The sequence below is a fragment of the Melozone crissalis genome, unplaced genomic scaffold (assembly GCF_028551555.1).
Source record: "Melozone crissalis strain CALT ecotype California unplaced genomic scaffold, PUWL_Pcris_2 ptg000023l_1, whole genome shotgun sequence".
Classification (NCBI taxonomy): Eukaryota; Metazoa; Chordata; class Aves; order Passeriformes; family Passerellidae; genus Melozone; species Melozone crissalis.
The window spans coordinates 8,290,109-8,310,091 of record NW_026535801.1 but is presented as its reverse complement, the minus strand read 5'-3'; the positions used below and the strand labels follow the sequence as shown (position 1 = coordinate 8,310,091).

The window sequence follows — 19,983 nt, the reverse complement described above, 5'->3', positions numbered from 1 at the left end:
TCTTGTGGGTCATGATACAATGCATCTTTGATAGTTCTGTTTCTCCAAAGTATCCAGTCTTATTTGCAAGGCCACCCTTTGAAACTTGTTTCTAGTTCCATTTCTCTCTCAACAATGTCTGTCCCATTCCATGGCATTTCTAGGTCGGCATTCCTTACCTCAAAGTTTGCATAGAGATGCACACTGTGTGAGCTTTCTGTCCGGCTTTGAGAATTCTCTACAGGCCCATTTCCCGCAATCACCGACCTGCACTTTCAGGGGGGTTTGTGCCTTGCTGCCCTTCTCAGCCCATTTGGGAAGGAAGAAGAGCGGATAGAAGGGGGATAGAGGGGAGGGAGCGTCTCTCCCGACTCGGCAGGCTCTGGGATGCTCCGGGAATGCCTCTCCTGGCGGGGCTGCCCTGTTGCTGCGCGGGAAGTTTGGCGGGCGGCGCCTCCTCCCGCCGCCCTCCCCCGGCACCGCCCGCTCCGGGCCCCGGGAGCTGGCCACAGAGGGAGGTGCTGAAGGCTCGGAGGAAGCCGAAGGACGCGGACATCTTCGCTGCCCCTAATTTCCTCCTCCCTGCCTCCTCTGCAGCCATCTTGCACCGGCGGGGCTGAGGGAGGGGGCGGGCTGCGGGCAATGGAGGGGAGAGGGTGAAGAGTTGCGGGAGCCTGAGGCGGCCATGGGAGATCCCGGCTGGCGCGTCTGCTGAGGCTGCGGCGGCTCTCACCGGCACCATGGTGAAAAGGAAAAGCTCCGAGGGCCAGGAGCAGGAGAGTGGCCGCGGCATCCCTCTGCCCATCCAGACCTTCCTGTGGAGGCAAACCAGGTAAGAGCGGGGCGCTTGGGATGCGGCTGCAACAGGGCACTGCGAGTGCGGAGGGGATGCGGGCTGCCCCAGTGGCGGGGAGGATGCGGTGATTACTGCAGCTGCAATGTGAAGCCGTGAGAAAAAAACAACCCTTTTTTTTAAACTCAGTATAGATTAATTAGTGTGTCTCGGCTGTGGGAAGAGGTCTCAAGGCAGTTAAACCTAAAGGCAGTCCCAGGCAGCGTCTTGCTTTGACTTTAAACCATCCATGTCTGTTTGTCCATGCACCTTTCTCTCCTTCCCTGTCCCGTGCTCCCCATCCCCTCCATCCCCCCCATCCCCCATCTTTAAGAGAACTCATGGAGGAGCCCTTGTAGCAGAGGCAGCATCCCTCAGCACTGCACCAGACCTGCAGCTGTGCTTCTCTCTGTATTTGCAGCTGTCCTGCAAGTGCAATCTGTGCTGAGAGAAGCCAGCATGCAAACAGACATGTCCAAGTCTCCCCTCATTTCCCAGGGCTGCAGAGTGAGGGACTGGACATGTGTGAGGGGCAAGCTGAATTTACATTTAGTGCTTTATGTTCCTTCTGAGTCCTGTCAGCCTCCTGTCCTAGCAGGATTCTAGATTGAAAACATTGTGGGGGAGGTTGGAAGATTTGAAGGTTGTGGCTCTAATTTAAGGCCTCAGTCGCAAAATCCCCTTATGCCATAGCCAGTGTCCTTCAAAATAAAATTAAAAAAAAAAAATAAAAACTGCAGTAAGGTGACCTGATTATTTTTTTAATATTTACTCTGATCTCATTCTGGAGGAGAATGGTAGAGGGTGAATGTTCTCTTCATGCAGCATACAGGCCTGCACTTCACCATGAGCCTTCCACATCAGCAGCTGTGCAGAAAAAATATTTCATACGGAGCTGGCAAGTTCATCTCTGGCTTAAAATAGAGGCAAGGCAAAGTTCAGTAATATGTAACTAATTTTATACAGGATATGTTAAAAATATTTCACTGAAGTAAAATGGCTGAAAATTGTCTGCTGGAAGATTTTATCCCTGGGAATGTGTGGGCTGAATTAAATGCCTCTTGGCATATCAGGGTGGGCACTTCTTCTGGAAAACATAACAGCATTTATCAGATACCATCAACAGGTATCTGAACATAGTTTTGGCTTATGTCTTCCTTTACAATGAGTTTGTCAGCCTTTTGACAATGTTCTGACATGAGAAGAATCCTAAAAAATAACTAGGAAAAATACATGTTGATGTACTGGGTCTCTAATGCTGCTTCTCCTTTCTTTCAGTGCATTTTTAAGACCTAAACTGGGGAAACAATATGAAGCTTCCTGTGTGGTATGTACATGTGTTTTTCAATGCTTGTTGGTCACTAAGTTTTCATGCAGATCAATCTGACCACAGTGCTGATCAGCAAGGTGCTCAGCTTGCACCAGAACTGGGCTTAGTCCATTCAGCTTCATTTTGTACTTCTGTCACATGAAGGATTTGAAATTGTTCCCATACAGAGAATCTGCATATCATGCCCATCTTAAGACAAAAAAAAAAAAATTCATTTGGATATTAGTAATAAGTATTTCATTAGTAAAGCTGTAGTAATGAAATAAATAATGACATAGACAAACTGAGCCATGACAGTCTGGGTCTAACCTTGCAGTTCATCCTGTATGGATGTGCTTTTTGCATGAGACTGATGTAGTTTCAATTTGTGATTGCCAAAGGTGCTTCAAGCTTATAATATGGAAAATCTAGACAATATTAACAGGCTTTGGACAATACTTTTACCATTGTGCAACATGGGAAACACTTCTGCTGGAAATTAGAGGGAGTATATCTTATCAGACCTATTAAGGAGAGGCTATTATGCAGATATAAATAACTATTATTTCTAAAAGTACTTCAAATAAAGCCTCAAGTTACTGCCAAAAATGAGGAAAAGGGGAAGACATGAAGCAAGTTCAAATAAGATGGGTAGCTAGAGAACTTCAGAATTCCTTGAATGGTTGCTGGTCTTTGGATTACTTAAAGTACATTAGTCAGTTGCAGCCAAACTTGACAGAGTGGAAAAATTTTGTCTGGACATGTATCTTAATAGTTTAAAGTTCTTAGGTCTCTCTGCAGCAATTTTCTGACTTCCTTCTCACAAGGCATTATGCTGGAGAAGCTTTATCTGTTGCTGAGTCATTTTCTTCTAAGAAATCCATAAATTTTTCAGAGTTTTTGCTAGATACCAGATAGAGATAGAGGAGTACTGGCTTGGTTTGTAGGTGACTAAAATGCTCAGTTCTAGCATATGCAGCAGTGATGACTGGTTAATGCCCACTGACAGTATCTGGAAAATGGAGCTTGTTGTTTTATGTCCTTTACCAGGAGTGGAGCACCTCTAACCTGGGGCTGTGGCTCCTTCTGTGGGCTCATTCCTGTTATTATTGGGTAGAGGGGCAGAGCTCCCTGTGATGTGCCTCTATGCCTGTAGTTCCCTTTGCTTCCTGCTGTGCTGTTGGCATCAGGTCCCCGAGGATAGTTCCAAAGCACCTTTCTTCTGGGAGCGCATACTGGAATTTACTGAGTGTAAAAAAAACAAACTACACCCAAAAAAACCCCTAAACTGTGAGACAACATAAATTACATGCTTCAGCCAAGATAAACGGAGCTCTGATAGCAGCCATTTCATAAAGATCCAATAAATTTCCACCTCTTGGATGAAGAACTTGATTCTTCTCCAGTTCTTACCATAATCATTAAATTATGGTAGAAGTTTTTCAAAGGTGGAGCTTAGTTTTGAGGAATTTGTGGGTTACAGGTTGAACTGACTTTTGCTGCCTTCTGCTTCATCCTTTTCCTCTGCCTACTGATGTGCCTACACCAACACATTTGTGTTATCCAGTGTGGCAGCAGAGTGCTGCAGGCATGGGTGAGACAGGGTTCTGGAACTTGACAGGTACTTGACTTGTCTTCTGAAACCTCCTGCTAACTATCTAACACCCCTGTACTGACTAGTGTGCCTAAAAATCCTGTGCACCTGTTACTTGGTCTATCCTTTGGTAATTCTCTAGCCAGAATTGCTGTAGGCATGTCTATAGGCCAAGGCTTGAATTCTTCTGCTCTGGTTTGCATTGGCCATGGAGGAACTCAAATGTTTTCTGGAGGATCCTGCAAATTCAAAGTTTCCTCCTTTTCTGGGTTTTTGCGGTTTTCTTTTTCTTATTTTTGAAAATGTAATTATGTGTTTTGATATTATGGATCATTAAAGTATAGCTGTGGAACAAAGTTCAGAAAGAACCTTTATTTTTTGATCCAGCCAATGGATATGGTTGCAAAAAACTGAATTTCTGTGAGTAAAGTGTTTGGCATCTGTTTTTCACTACTTGTGAATCTTTATATCATTGCTATGTTTAGTAAACAATGGAGCCTTACAATCCCTTGTGCTATGAACTCCCAGGTTCCTGGATCTTTCCAGGAGCTCTTCCTTGCTCAGTTTGTGGTGATTGGGAGTGGGGCTGGCCCAGCCTCATCCCCAGTGGGCACAGCTGTGCAGGACAGGTGAATGCTGTTGAAGGGAACGAGCCATGGAGTGCCCAGGGGCACTGACCAACCACCAAAGGGAACAGAGGGCACACAGGTGCAGGGCAGCAACAGGAGGGGATAAAAGGCTGGGCTGAAGGACAAGAAGGGCAGATGCTTGCAGCCTGCTGAAGAGGTGAGGTGTTACTGTGTGTGGGTTGAAGCTTTCTGAAATTGTGTGGGGATGTTCTGTGTATCATGGATGTCTCAGCTGTGGCATGTGCTGTGACAGGAACAGATAGCCTGGAGATGCCTAGACAAGAGGTACAGGACAGAGGAGTGTCCCACAGGCTGATCCTGGTCACAAGGTATTTGGCAGCACCTTTGGTTCTTGGTGGACATGAAGGTAAAAGGAGAACAGCAGCAGTGGGAAGGCAGCCAGACAAGGCTGGCCACCATTCCCTGTGAAAACAGCTGTCACCACGAGGCTAAAAGGAAAAATGCTTGTGTAAGTGGTCCTGAGGGAGCTGAACACACACTCAGCCCTGCTGAACGGGCCTGTTTCTCCAGCCAAGGCACCAACTTCCCTCACTATCCCCTTGGCAGATGTTCTTTATCTGCCTTTGGTGTGGGGGGTGTTGCAGGCTTGAGCAAGCCTGCTGTAAGTAGGTAGCTGTTTTCTTAGCCAAGCTGCAGCCCTGAGGCTGTGGCTCTAGACATACCCAGGGCATGACAGTGTCTGTCTTCTGACTCACAGGGAGCTTTTTCAGACAGTCTCATTCAGCCTTCTTATTTGAGCATGGAGCTCCTCTCAGCTGGAGCAGCAGTTGCTTAGTTCATGCAGGGTGAAAATTAGGTCTTCTGCCCCTACAGCAGGTCCTGAAAGAGAAGAGTCACAACACACTGAAAAGGAGGCTCAGGAGCAACACGGGACCTTGCATCTTGAGTGTCTGGAGAGAACTCCAGGCAAATTCCTCAGGAAGGCTTCTCCAAAGAACTGCATGTTCCTGTTGGGCATTCAGTGGTTTCCTTACAGCAGCTTTTGTGTTTGCATTTTTGTGGCAACATATGGTACTTCTCTGTCAGAAGGTTCTGATCAGATAAGCTATTCCAGAAGCTAATCTTTCATTGTAGTACAGAAATATTTTGCTTTCTGCTCAGGCCTGGAAAGAACAGAAGAATCTGGTGGCTAACCGCAAAGGGAAATCTTCACAAGGGCTCAGCAGCCCAAAATATTGTGATAAATACAAGACTAATTTAAAGATAAAATTGCCAACTGCTCAGCTGCCTCTTGAGTTTCTGAAGCATGCAGACAGTGGGGCAGAGCTTGCAGAAGGTAATTGCTGGGGAGCTTTCTACCTAATGCCATTGAGGTACCCAGGAATGAGAACTTGAATAGAAAGCCAGGGAGCAACAAGGTGTTTCTGTCACACTTCATAATAGGGTTGGTGTTCCCAGTGATTTTTTTTTTCCCCTCCCCTTGCCCTGCAAACTGAACAGCTTTGTACACTCTAGTGAAGTGTGAGCTTATGGTTTGGCTTCTGTGCTGGAGGTGAGATCATTCAATGCAGTAAGATCTACACTGGTGCTTGGCAGGCCTTTCAGGGAGCTGGGCCTGCTCACTAACATGGGTAGGAGCTGCTTACCTCTGCACTGACCTTCCTTTTTGCTTCTGTGGGGGCTTGGCTTGGCTGAATGAAGGATTCAGTGAGCCCCAGAGCTAATGGAAGAATGGAAATAGGAGTGTTTGGCTGGAGCAATGACTAAGGAGTGGTCCCTGTCCACTTTTGATAAAAATAAGTAAAACCTCATGTTTTTCACTGGCTCTTTCAAACTTTGTGGTATTTGTAACAATGCACTTCTTGTTCTTCTGGGGATACTTTGCTGCTTTGCTCCCTCCTTTTGTTATGTAATAATCTCTTTACTGGGATATTTACTCTAAACCTCTGTTGTCTTTATACCAATGCACTCTCTGTCCTCTGTGAATCCTGACTGAGACAGAATCAGGCCTTCCAATGGGAACCTTTCTCCCTGTCCTGTCTGGGCTTTCAGAGCATCAGTATCCCTTCATTTTGCCCCCATTCCTGAGCTGATAGGATTGAATGGCAGGAGACTTTTCCTTTCACATGCTTGTGGCCTCCAGCAGATCACTGTAAGGGTGAGTTGAAGCATCCCTTATCTGGTAGACAGGTTTTCCATTCCTGGTGCTGAGAAACACATATTGCTGATAACATGACCCATGGCACATTATTTTTGACTAATCCTCAGGAAGCCAGTGTTTTTTCCATGTATTACAGCAAAGCCCTCCAGTTTCAGCCATTTTTGGTCCACAAGGAAAGTGTATTACATTTTCTGACTGCATCCTGGTGTTTCAAGTAGGTGGGCAGTCAGAAAACGCAATACCAGCGTACCAATAAGGTACCAAATACCAACACTGGTGTTTGTTTGGTATCTCTAAAGGATAGATGTGTGTTTCTGTGCCTCTGAGCAGGACTGGGTGCTGTAAAACTACAGTGGTGAGGCACTGTGCTTGCGCTTGGACACCCAGCTCTTGGTAGAGGAGCTCATGTCTGCCCACACCAGCAAACAGGGCCACAAAAACTGAGAGAACAAATGTGCCCAGCTGCTGGCACAGGCTGGAGGGTGCCTGTTAGCACAGGTTAGCATGCCATGCTTGGGAGTGGTTGCTCATTCAGGAGAGCATGTTTTGGCACAATTGTTTTGCTCTTCTTCTTTGTAACCAAATTTATTCTTATTACCACCCCCTCAATTTCACAGGAGAAAAAATTGGTATGACTGGTGTTGCAGGGGAAGCTTTGTGAGTCTGGAGTGAGGGGCTTTTGAAGCATCTTTTGGGCAACAGTTTGCCCAGAGCTTGGTAAAATTGGTGAAACAGATAATAGGTAACCATGAGGTTAAGCTGATTTATGGAAAGGATGTGCATTATCATTATCTTTGCTGTAGGTACTTCAGCGAAGGAATTTGACTGCACTTGTGACCTGTAATGACATCTTTGTATCTGATCACAGCAACAATTTATTGAAAAAGTTGGGGCAGCTAACAGTAAGGAGCTTCCTTAGGGATTTCAGTGGTAGATAGCCTTATTTTGTGTTGATTGAGGTGGAAATAATGAACTTGCTGCAGCCATCAGCTCTGTAAGTGTTCACAAAACCATTACGTCATAGCTCGACAAAGAAATTTTGTACACGGATTATTTTTTGTGACAGGGTGTGAAAACATTTCCTAAGGCCCATATACCTTTAGTGGTTTGCCCTTCATGTTAAAGTAAACTGAAAGAGCATGTGTGTGAAAAAATATGCAGCACTCAGGTCCACAAATACAGGCTTTCCTGGGTCCTGTGACTTCTAACAGGATTAATGGCTTTACCCAGCAGAGCTGCAAGTCTGGCTTCATGTCAGCACTGACTAATATACAGATGATACTTCATTTCTCTTATATTGCAAAAAATATATTATGTGGTCCATTCATTTCTTAGTCAAGTGTATCCATATGTCTGGTGAGCTTTTGTTGCAGTCTGTATTTCTCAGGACTAATATTATAAAATTTGCTTCAATTATACTATTAGATATTTTTTTTTAAATCTTCATGTAGGAAGGAATGTCAAGAAATAGACATAATGTATTTTTTTTCCTTTGTTCTTTTAGTCTTTTGAAAGAGTTTTAGTGGAAAACAAGCTGCATGGCCTTTCTCCAGCTCTCTCTGAAGCCATCCAGAGCATTTCTCGCTGGGAGCTTGTCCAGGCTGCTCTCCCTCATGTGCTGCACTGCACTGCAACGCTGCTCTCCAACAGGAATAAGCTAGGTCAGTGCTCGTGGGAGCTTGTTTTCATTATTGAAGCTATCAGCTAAAATGTGACAGATTGCTGCTCAGGGTGCCAACACTTTCCAAATCCTTAGAATCCTAATTAGTTTCCTCTAGGGGATTGCCTTTCTTGATGATTGTCTTTGTCATTTATAGGAGGGTAACCTGTGAAATCTTCCCCAGTAAAGTTAGTGGTCTGATGCGCTAAAGAGTCAGAGTATTCAATAACATTTTGCTAGTTATTTCCCAGCAATAATAGAACTTATTTTAGCCCCCAGCAGGCATGGATTCCTTGGAGGAATATGTATTTCTTTCAAGGCATGCTGCAGTGGTCAGTTGCAGCAAATACTTTCAATATCTTCGGTTTTTGGGCATTTTTCTTCCTATTTTTATTTAGAACAATGCATGTGACTCTCAGCAGATAGCCAATTAGTCAATAGAGAGGTAGATCCAAATCCAACTTACTTTACTTACTTTTGTACTGATTTCAGCAGGAATTTGCTTCCTGAGTGAGACATGCCAGTAGAGAACATGAACAAGAAACAGCTTGAGCACCTTGCAGTGCTCACTGGCATTCTGTCTTATTGAATAAAGTCAGACAAGGCTGTTGAGTTAGTTTCTTTTGGGACCACTCTGTGTCCATGCTGCTGTTCATGCCCTGCAGCTGACCTTGCAGAGACTGAACTCCAAATGCTGGGAAATAAATGGAGGCTTCTGATTTAGGAGGTTTCAAATACAATGAGACAGAATGCTGGTGCTTTTCATGGTAGAATTTTAGTTTTCAAATGCTTATCTGGGAGTTGGATGTCCAGCCCCCGGTGCAACTCTGAACAGTACCATTAATGGAAACCCTGTGAGATAATGTGATGGATTTTTCCATACAGGACATCAGGATAAGCTTGGAGTGGCTGAAACCAAGCTGCTTCACACTCTTCACTGGATGCTGCTGGAGGCTCCTCAGGACTGCAGCAATGACAGATTTGGAGGAGACAGAGGCTCCAGCTGGGGAGGGAGCAGCAGTGCCTTTATCCACCAGGCTGAAAATCAAGGATCACCAGGACATCCCCGGCCCAGCGCCGTGACCGATGAGGAGGAGAATAACAGGAGGAAGTTCTTCCAGAATTCCATGGCCACCGTGGAGCTGTTTGTGTTCCTCTTTGCTCCCCTCGTCCACAGGATTAGAGTAAGTGGCACACTGATGGGGTTCTTGTGTGGAGACAGCTCTGGGCAGCAAAGGAATGATTCTGCCTTTGTGGTGGTTTAATTCAGCTCACAGTGCACATTGGGGTACTGCTGGAAATATTTTACCAGGCTGCCATTGGGAAGAAATTCTTCCAGTGCCATGAACAATGACCACAGCATCAGGCAGGCACAAAGACAAAAATATACAAAGCAAGCCATTCTTAGCCTTTGGGAATGGCAAAGATCTGTGGCCCCTGCGAAGTCTCTAGGATCCTGAAAACTGCAGAAAGGATTATGAGCTTTAACTTGCTCCAGTGATTCTCAACCATTGCTCAGAAAAGCCTTGCTGGAATTTCAGAGATTCCACAGTGGGGCTGCCACTGGGGTTTGTTGTTGTCATTACTAATCATCATGATGCTAATTAGCAGGACAGTGTTGCAAGCATGGCAGTGGCAAAGGCAATGGAACATTCCTTTGTTCTGAAGTGTGAAGCAGGCTGCAGGCCTCCTGTCTGCTGGGGTTCCTCTGTTAGTTTTAATTTATCAGCTTTGCAGAGTGATGTGATGAAAAGACGTTTTCTTCATGCTCTGGGAGGCTGCCATTTAGCCTTTATGTTTCCAGCTAGGCCTTGAAAAAGAGTAGGTCCTTGAAAAAAGGACTATAAAGTCATGAAGTGATGGGGCTGTCTGTTCTAATCCTGCCTTCTATGCTGCAACAGTAGGAAGGAACAGGAGATAAAGGATAATCTTTTGATTAAGGCAGGTAAAAGCAAGTCTGGACAACTAGATTCTTTCTCTACTTCTACTACTGAGTTCCTGTGCAGTAGTGTTTTATTTATTTAGCCCAGATTGTTCATACTTGTTTAGTAGCTGTCTGTAGGCTACTGGGACAGGACAGGAAGAAATACTAAATTCTTCCCTGCACTGCACACAAAAATGCTGGCTGCTGTTTGAATAAATGGAATGTACCTGGGGGTAGGCCTTGGCTATTAGAGACTGGACTTCCAATCTTTAACATAAATCTTTCTGGCATGTTGTTTTCAAGATGGGGTTAATAACAGTACCTCAAATTTACCTTGAAAATCTCTGAGGTCTCTGGAACACTGGGGTGATGAACATTGAAAAGCCAATTAAAGCATGCATGTTTCTGTCATCAAAATGAAGTGCAGGAAAGGAGTTAAATGAGGCATGTAAGTGGTTCACTAAGTGAGCAGTGTCCTCTTGGTGTCTTCTAAGTCTCAGGGGAAGGGCACTCACTCACTACCTGATAGCCAGAGTAATGCATGGGCTCAAGGAAATAACACATGTTTGCATAGACAGACCTAAACTGTTCAATTCCTAACTTCTGGGAGGATTTTTGCCTTCAGCAAAATGTTTTTAAATCAGGCTTTGGGGACTGCATGTAGTTCTTGAAGTGCATGGCTGTAGGTAGAAGGGTTGGCACGTCACCACAAGCTGGCAGTGCCAAGTGAAAATGCAGTGTCACTGCTGGCAGCTCTGAAAGCTTTGCAAGCTGCTATTAGTAGAAACAGTAATTAAAACCAAGCTTGTGCGTTGATTATGATGAGAGAGCACTGACAGAGGGTGGGGAATAGAAGGGCTGGGGAGCTACAAGCAGTGGGTTCCTGCCATTCCTGTAGCTCTGTCTGCATCATCCATTCCAAATGCCAGGGGATCTGGGGCTGTCTCAATAGGAGAGTGCTGTGCACCTGAAATTACACCACCAAAACTGATGTTACCATGTTTGTTTGCCGCATGGGGGTAGCTGGGGGGCTGTACTGACCTCTGTGTCTCCCAATGTAGATCTGACACGAGGTCAGGAAGTGCATAGCTGCCCCTTGAGCCTGCTAAGATTGACTTGTGGACTAATTTATATGATTTCAGCTGCTTGCCTATGTAAAACAAGGTTAGCACAGGTGGAAGTAGTACCAGTGTCTCTATGTATTGACAAGTTCAGGCACTAACAATGCTAATGGTAACACAGTTATGTTTACCACTACTTCATAGTAATCTGTTACATGTTTCCTCAATTTCTAAGTAATGCTTAAATATTTAGTATTCTTTTGGGGAAGAAGCTCAAGTCTTAGAGTGTAAATCCTAAAGTTGAGCTTGAATACTAAAAAAGTGGTTATGTATAATTAAAAGGGATACTTTTTAACAAGAATGGCCTTTTCTCTTACAGCTTAATGTCCAGGAAAAAACAGGGTTCATTGACTAGGATAGAAATTTCCCTTGAAAAAAGCCTTTGTGTATTTTTGGACTGAAACTTCCCTGTGATTTTTTTACTGGCTGTAGTTGACATGTATAGAGCCTGCTGAATGCTGTCAGTAGCACTTGAGTTAGCATGTACTGACTGGACAGCTGCACATGGCATCCCTTATTTCTTGCAAGACATGACAGGCTTTGCAGAGTGGAAACAACATTTTGTTTTTCTCCTTAGGAGTCCGACCTGACGTTCCGGCTGGCTAGTGGCCTTGTCATTTGGCAGCCAATGTGGGAGCACAGGCAGCCTGAAGTTTCTGCCTTCAATGCTCTTGTGAAACCCATCAGGAACATCATTACAGGTCTGTGACTTTGCTGTGCTGGTGGAGCTCCTGAGATCTGGGAAAGCTTTGCCTTTGTTTGCCTGGTGCTGCCCTTGCATTCTGTACGTGGAGGAATGTGTTGATCCAGCAGGCTTCCAAGTCTTTTTGTCTGGCTTAGTCCTAAAAAAACCCCCATTTTTACTGTTATATTTTAAACAATAGCTCTTTATAATTGCTGTGAGGTGGTGGAATTGCTAGTAAGCTGGGTGTACTGCTGTACCATTTCTTCCAGTTCTCAAAAGCACGGAACTGTAACTCTCACAATAGTGAAAATGTAATTCACTAAATTAGATTTTTCTGATAACAAATCATTTTGGATGTCATATTTTGTTCTGAAGACTTTGTAGACCTACTGGGAAAGTCCAGAATTAAAAAGGTTCAGGTTTTAAACAGTATTTTACAGCTTGCTCTTTGTCCCTCCACTTCAACTTGTAAAATTAAAATATAGTATTTCAGCCCTGGAGCTAACAGAGGAAATCAGTCCTAAATTTTCTTTGACTATTGGATTTTTTTTCTATAGGTCTATGTGTGGTCAGAAAATCCCTAAAAATAGTTTCAGAAGTAAAGTCTGGAAAGAAAGTTCTCTATGATATTTTGAAAGTTCTTTCAGCAGGACAGAAATACTAATTGGAATGAGGTCTTTTATGTGGAGGAAGATGCTGCTATCCTAGCATTTTCTCAAAGTGGGAAAAAATAAAGTAAAATTTACTTCAATTTTCTTTCAAACAACAAATAAAAAAACTAATAAAGAAGCTTTGCAGTATTTGTTTTGCAGTCAGTCTCATTAACAGTCATACCTGCACTGCTTTCAATGGGATTTCAAGACTTGTCATACCAGTCTGTGTGATACCCTAGGTCTGCTACAGCATTACAGATCAAACTTTTTGTGACATTCATTTATTTCCTGTGCTGAAGGCATTTGGCAAATTGGAAATCACAATACACTCTGAGTGATGTAACCTAGAAAAGGATCTGAATATATATACAAATAGGACTAAGAGCTCCAAAATAAAAGGCACTACTCTGCACTGGAAACACACTTGATGGTGAATGGATTTAGAACAAAATTTATGTTCAAATTTAATTTTAAAGAAATAGAGATTTTTCAGTAAGCCAGTATTGTTGACAACACAATACAAAGAATTGAAAAAACTAACCCAGTCCTATTTTCTTTTTATGGCTGTGATTAGTGCCTAGGAACTTTAAAGCAGATAGATGGCTGGCTTTGTTTTCTGGTTTATGCTTTTATTATAATACTTTATAATAGGTACATTATAGAGCAGGAGGCATTTCCTGAAATACCCTGCTTTGACTTCTTTCCTCAGCCAAGAGAAGTTCTCCCACCAATAATCAGAATGTGACTTGTGAATCCCCTAACCTGGACAGTGGACGTACTGAGGTAAATCCTGTGCTGAAGTTTGAGAAGTTTGAATAAGGTGCTGAAGGAGGGGGCAATAAATATTGAAAGAGAACTTTCAGTTACCACCCTAAAGTATTTAATCTCCAGAAGTTACAGTTATTCACAGCTAAGGCTCCCAGCCTTGTTTGCGGTGTGGGATGTATCTGTCTGGATCTCCTTGGCCTTATCCTGTCTGATAAGATGGAAGCATGATCTTGTGTATGGCAGGAGGGTTGGAGCCTGATTTTAAGGTCCCTTCCATCCCAAACCCTTCTCCTGGCCAAGAGAGCTGTACAATGTATGTTATACCCTTTGCTTGTACAATGCCTTGTATTGCGAAGCCCCAGGTTGGTCAGTTTTTCCATGGTTTTATGGTGTAAGCAACTGTCGTGTCTAAGCCCAAATTGCATTTAAAAAACTAACCTGGGAGACATAAACACATTTATATAGCTATGATATATTCATGTACTTATTTTCTTTTTTGCAACTATCTGAAGGGACTGCAGGTGGTCTGTGAGACACCGCAGCCAGATCCTGTACCTCCAAAGGCTTCTGGTTCAGCATGTCATCCTGGAAATTCCTTGGAGGGAAGTGTGTCCTCCCAGACCTCCCAGGAGAGAAGTTCTGCGCATCCCAGGTACAGAGACCTTCAGGAGAAACTTGGGCTCATGTGATTCAGGGGTGGAGGTCACACAAGTCCATCTTGCATGCACTGCTGTCTGGACATGCTGAGGGTGCTGGATGTTGGTATCAAATTCTTAAGTCAACAAATCTCAGCTCTGGGTGATGAAAAAGAAGGCAGCACTTGTTACTCAGTGGTGCTCTCTTCAGAGAAATCTCTAGCTGGCCTGTTGGGACAGTTTCTTTAGTCTATTCTAGAATGTTGGTATTAAAGACTCAAAAAATAACCCTCAGGTTCACCCCTTCCAGGCTAGTTTCACCTTCAGCCAACTGGTGTATTATCTGGCTTCCTTCTGACCAGATTTTCTTTCCCTCTAGCAAAGAATTTCTCCAAGCCTCTCTCCATTGCCTTCATTATGTCTCCTTTGCATCCTGCTGCATGGCTGGCTGTACTGACCCAAAGGAACAGACTAACAAAGAAGCACTGCTATGAAAATGTGCTTCCAGCTTGTCCTGCAGTGCTCAGACTCTGGTTTCCAGCTTGGCACTAATAAATTCATCTAGATTTGGGCACAGAAAGGTAGAAGTAGATTTTCAGTAGTGCTGGACACTCAGTAGGGCCATAAAGTAAACCAAGATGAGTATTTTCAGAGATTTTGCAGAGGGAGGGCTGTAATTTTAAGTATTTATGGATTTAGGGGTGTCACTTGAACGCCTGAAAGCTCTGGTCCTGTTGGTTATCTCTTTTGAGAAATGTCATATCCAAAACACTGCAGCTTTAGGAAATGGCTTCATTACAGTGACAGAAATAGAGAATGGAGTGATTTTTCTGAATATCAGCTAGGAACAGCTCTGATCTCTCAAATGGGAGCTCAGGGCATTTTTTCACTGATGCAAAGGAAAAAGCTATTCCTTAAGGCTCTCATCCCATCAGGAATGAGATAAAACAAAATCAAAATCCCTTGGGATTTTTAATCAAGCCTGTTGTCAGTTCTGGATCTGTATTTAATTTCTATTAGTGTGAGCCAGTAAAACTGAAGGTGGGGACAGAGCTGCCTTTCTGTGTGTGAACACTACTGCTCAGAGAGTGCACAGCTGTAAAAAATAAGCAACCTTTTAAGAAGACAGAATCAGGTGATCGATTTATCAAGCAGGGTCTGGTTGTTGCCATGGGGATGAAGCTCCAGACAGGCTTTGAAGAGAGCATCATTATGCCTCCTCATTTGCAGAACTCATTGATGAGTTAAAACTGTACAGGGAGCTTTGGTTGCCAAGCAACAGATAACTGTGGAACAAATGTTGTTTACTCTGCTTACCAACAGCCAAAGTATTCCTTTGTCCTTGGCCTGGGGTTGAAGGAAGGCTGCATTTCCACTTTCCCTGCAGTCACAGACACCCATCAGCTGATTATGCAAGCACTAGATTTTCCTCTAAATGAACTACTGAGTTTGATTTTTGGTTCTTCAGAAACTGTCTAAACAAATGGCTTGTTCTGACCCTAGCTGAGTGTTGCTCCTTCACTCAGTGTAATTCTCCATGTAGAGATGATTCAGTTTAATCCTGAAGCAAATAAACCACAGCCCTTTATCCAGCTGCTACCTTGAACAGGCTGCCTAGGAAATAGACTTTGCAGGAAGGACTTTAATTACAAATATTTCCTAAGGAGAACATGCCTTGCTCCAGCCTCTGAATAGAGGAGCATGAAAAGCTGTTTATTTAGCCCCATACACTGCTCAGGGTCTTACAGACACCTTCCACAATTGCTACTGGGATGACAGGCATTATTTCCTTTGCTGGGGTTTTTTTGAGTGTACTTCTGGCTTTTTGCAGGCTGGATCTATGTGGCACAGCCTAAACTTTGACAAAACCACCCTTCACATCAGGTTTATGGGGGAAATGTTACAGCATATTCCCATTTCACGTTGTTTTCTTTCCTAAATCAGTTTTCCAGGTTTTTGTGACAGCTCATTTCAAAGTTGTCAAACTTGCAGCCTTCTTACCTGGAATACAGCACTAGGGGAGAAACTCTGAGTGTGTGTATTTTGTGTAGTGTGGCATATGCTGACACAGGCTGGGCTGCAGTTTCCAAGTGCCTCCAGCATTGGCTTGTGGGGCTGGCAGCAAACCCTCTTCTGCAAGTCTGAGCTCTGCATCCATGTGTTGATCCAAGCCCTGCCCTGACACCTGCTCCCTGTTTCCAGGCATGTAAGATGGAGCAGGGTTCGTGTGATTCCAGCTGGTGTCCGTGCTCCATGTACACTTCTCTCTCCTGTGCCAGCTCCATGCCTGCCTTGGGGCACAGGGCAGAGATCCAGCAAACACTGCAGCACTCAGAGGTGCCAGGGGTCAGTGTTGCTGCTGTTCCCTTGGGCTTTTCTGGACCATGGCCTTGGACCCATCTCTTTAGAGTGTGGTGGAGATGGGGATAACCTGTCCACACTATTTGCAGAGTTGATAATAAAAATGGCTTTTAACAAAAATAACTAAACACCAGCCTGATGTTCTTGTGATAGTTCTCAAATGCCTGAGAATATAGTGCATAAAAACACTTAATTTTTATGGAATCCCAAAATCACAGAAATAAGCAGGACACAGAAGTGACCTTCTAATATAGAGTGGAAACTCTCAAAATGTGTATTCAGCAGACCAAAAAAAAGAAAAAAAAATCCTGAGTTCCTGCACCATGCCCAGGATTTCACACCTTCTCTTACCATGTGATTTTCATTCCTGTGACTTCCTTTCACTTGCTTCTTTCTGAAAGCTTGTCTCCTGACAGCTAGTGGCTGTCCAAAGGGTAGATCAGGCCAGTTGTACTCTGCTGGGAGAAAAGTGGTATAAAACATTAGGAATAAAAAGTTGGGGGCATTTTATTGCAAAAACATTTTCTATGAATGACATATAGATGCCTTTGACATCTGAACTTTCTAGATTCTCATCTACGAAGCTCACTTACAGATGCCTTGATTTTGTGTGCACTGATTTCTGCAATACTTAGGAACTCCCATAATAAAATCCACTGGGAAACTGATAGGGCAATAAATTTATAATGAGCATTTTAAAAGGTGCTTTTCTCTAGAGCACCTTGGCAAAGAATGCTCATAATAGTAGCTTTTATTTATGTAGGAATCCATTTAATTAGCTTAAAAGGTTAACTAACTTTGCTGCCTTGCCTGCTTTTTCTTAAGTAAGGCCTGATATGTTCAAATCTAAACCATTCCTAAATATGCGTTGCTAGTATCAGAGCTGCAGATGCTCAAGGGTTTTCTGCTTCTTGCTGAACAAATTCGTCAGCACAGGTACTGCTTATCTTTAGATCACAGTTTAAGAAAGCATCCCTATCCAAGAAAACACCTAAGAGCATGTACTGGAGTCCTCTGGGACGCTTGATGAAGTGAAGGGAGACGACCATCCGATTGATGAGCATCGAACTCCGATTTATTGATCCACCATGCACATTTTATAGCAGTGTTAATTAAGTTCATACATATTGCTAAACCCGAGCTCATCATTGGTTACCGATTACACATCAACCCCTCCTTTTGTTTTCAATACCTGAGTTTTGTTATTGAGACCAAGACTTGTTTTCTCATCCTGTTATGAATGGTTCTCAAGGCCTCCATGTTTGTTACTTTTGCTTTCCCATACCAGCCAAGGACAGAATATTTACTTGTTATTAAAAAACAGCCTGAGAACCCTGCTGTTTACAGAAATGTGCCTGAGAACTTTGTTGTTTACAGAAACAGGCTTTGAGAATTTGCTCCTCACAGCTGCCTTTCACTTTTCCATCAGCTGTATATTTTCATGCTCTCTTTCTATGAGCCATGTTTGAACAAAGCTCTCCGCACTTCCCCCGTTTCTTTCTTTTTGCGCAAGGAGGTTAGTTTGCCAAGTTTTCTCTATCATACTACCAACCATATTTTGAATACAATTACAAAGACAAGGTAAAATAAGTAAAAGCATTAAAAGCACACCTAATATCCCAAAGGACTTTATGCGTTGAGCTGGGTATCTAAGAAGGCCTAGGGAACCTGAGGGCTGACATTTCTACTCTGCTTCTCAAAACAGGGTGTCCTTGGTGATTCCACCATGCCAGAAGTCTCGCTACGCCACCTACTTCGACGTGGCTGTGCTGCGCTGCCTGCTGCAGCCGCACTGGTCCGAGGAGGGCACGCAGTGGTCGCTCATGTACTACCTGCAGAGGCTGAGGCACATGCTGCAGGAGAAACCTGAGAAGCCCCCTGAGCCTGAGGTTACCCCTCTGCCACGGCCTCGCAGCAGCTCCATGGTGGCTGCTGCACCCTCCCTGGTGAACACCCACAAAACCCAGGTGAGCGGTTGTGGGCGGTGAGAAAATAATTGCTGTCGTGGTGATGCTGTGGAGCGGCTGCTGGACAGGTAGCGATGGGCACAGCTTTGGTTTTGGCTCGCTTCCAGGTCAATCTTACAGTCAGATACCTGCATTGGTTCAGGAAGAAACCCTGAAAACATTGAGTGCTTCAAAGGCGGAATCTGATGCAGAGGGTCGCAGCTTGTGACTGCTGAAAGCTGGAGTGTTGATTTGGGATAATTAATCTAGGGTGAACTGGGATAACGTTAGTTTTTAATGTGAGAATGTCCTTTTAATGTGAGAATGTGCTAATGCAGTTGTCAGAAGAAAGGGTCACCAATGCCTTTGCATTACAGTGTAATGGTCAGGACCCACTGAGCTTCCCTGGTGTACTCCCTCAAATGAGAGGAAAGGAACTGCATTTGGTACAGGACTGCACACTTCAGAGAAACTCTTGTGCTAAAATATTGAATTAGGCTTGACAAGTAGTGGCAGTAAGCAAAAGCTCTCCATGTTACTTCTTCCACTATTATTACATAGCTTTTATATTTGCCAAAATAGTTTTAGTTGAAGAACTATTCTAATAGATGTCCCTGTTTGCTGGACAATGAGCCCTGTGTTCCTGACCTTGCTGCAGTAAAGAGCTTTGTGTTTGAGCTTAAATTTTTTTGTTGTTGTTGTTCACCTGTTCCAGAGAAAAAAAAGGAATGTTGTTGCAGTTTCAGTTAATCTCCTTGTGGATTTGTGCTACTTTTAGGTTTTTCCCTCTTTTCCTGTCGTGTGCAGCAAATGCCAATTTACTTAGTTGATGGAACTGCCTTACAAAATTTAGCAGAGATTCTACTTTTGCCATCCAATTTTATGATGAACTCAAATAAAAGACCTGTTCACTTCACTATCAGATGTTTTATTTTTTAGTTGGAAATATCAGAATTCTTGGTGTTTTTCCTAAAATTGATGCTTTTGGGGCTCTGATAGGTATTGACTGGAATGAAGGTGAAACATCTTTTCTCCAGGAGACCCCAGATGCTCAAAATCTAGAAGACAAGCATAAACAATGTAAATATTACTACTGTTAGTTTTAGATCTCAGGACTTTATAGGCATTCTTACCATTATTGTGAGAGCTGCTGGTTACTTGGGGTTCTAAGGGCTCAGCAGCAGTAGTATTGTTTAAATTGTGTTGTACTTCAGTGTAATTTCTATGATATGTTTCACCCCTGTAAAAGCTTAACATAGCTCCATTAAGGCTAGGTGATAAGAATTACTATTCAATCTTAATCTACCTATGCTTGGAGACTTTATAGGGTTGTTGTGCGTGTACAAAAAACCCTCCTTAATATCATCTCCTGGAGGGAAAATTGAAATACATTGCTCTTGATGTGTTTCACATGCATGTTTTGCTTTTGCCCTCTGCTTTTATGACACACTTGAAAAAAAGATCTGTTCATTTTGCTATCAAATGTCTTTTTTTGTGTTGGAAATATCAGAATTCTTGGGTTTTTTCTTAAAATTGCTACTTGCTTTGGTTCATTGCAACCTGGTTGTTTTGTATATTTGCAAGTTTAGCTCCCAGTGCAACAGGGAGTGCAGTCAGTGGTTTGCAGAGGCAATGTGAATGACATTGTCTTCCATGGGCACTGGCTGCACACGTGTTGCCCTGGTTCTTCTCTTCATGCTGTAAAACACTTCCTTCCTTTCACAGCTGTCTTGCTTTTCTAGGCTGTTTCACTTCAGGAGACTCC

General features: G+C 43.5%; 1 protein-coding gene across 10 annotated transcripts in view; it reads left to right on the top strand.

The window, feature by feature from the left end:
• Window positions 1-447: 447 nt before the first annotated feature.
• Window positions 448-19,983, top strand: part of UNC80 (unc-80 homolog, NALCN channel complex subunit) — a 122,104-nt gene continuing 102,568 nt past the window's right edge. For 6 of the 10 annotated variants that reach the window (XM_054278230.1, XM_054278233.1, XM_054278232.1 and 3 more), the window contains exons 1-8: window positions 448-811; window positions 2,090-2,138; window positions 7,970-8,126; window positions 9,011-9,309; window positions 11,748-11,871; window positions 13,218-13,291; window positions 13,789-13,928; window positions 17,978-18,239. In XM_054278230.1, the coding sequence (XP_054134205.1) occupies window positions 720-811; window positions 2,090-2,138; window positions 7,970-8,126; window positions 9,011-9,309; window positions 11,748-11,871; window positions 13,218-13,291; window positions 13,789-13,928; window positions 17,978-18,239 (1,197 nt within the window). In that variant the 5' untranslated portion in view covers window positions 448-719. The remainder of the gene's footprint in view (window positions 812-2,089; window positions 2,139-7,969; window positions 8,127-9,010; window positions 9,310-11,747; window positions 11,872-13,217; window positions 13,292-13,788; window positions 13,929-17,977; window positions 18,240-19,983) is intronic. The other 4 variants (XM_054278236.1, XM_054278229.1, XM_054278235.1 and 1 more) reach the window with 1 other exon arrangement.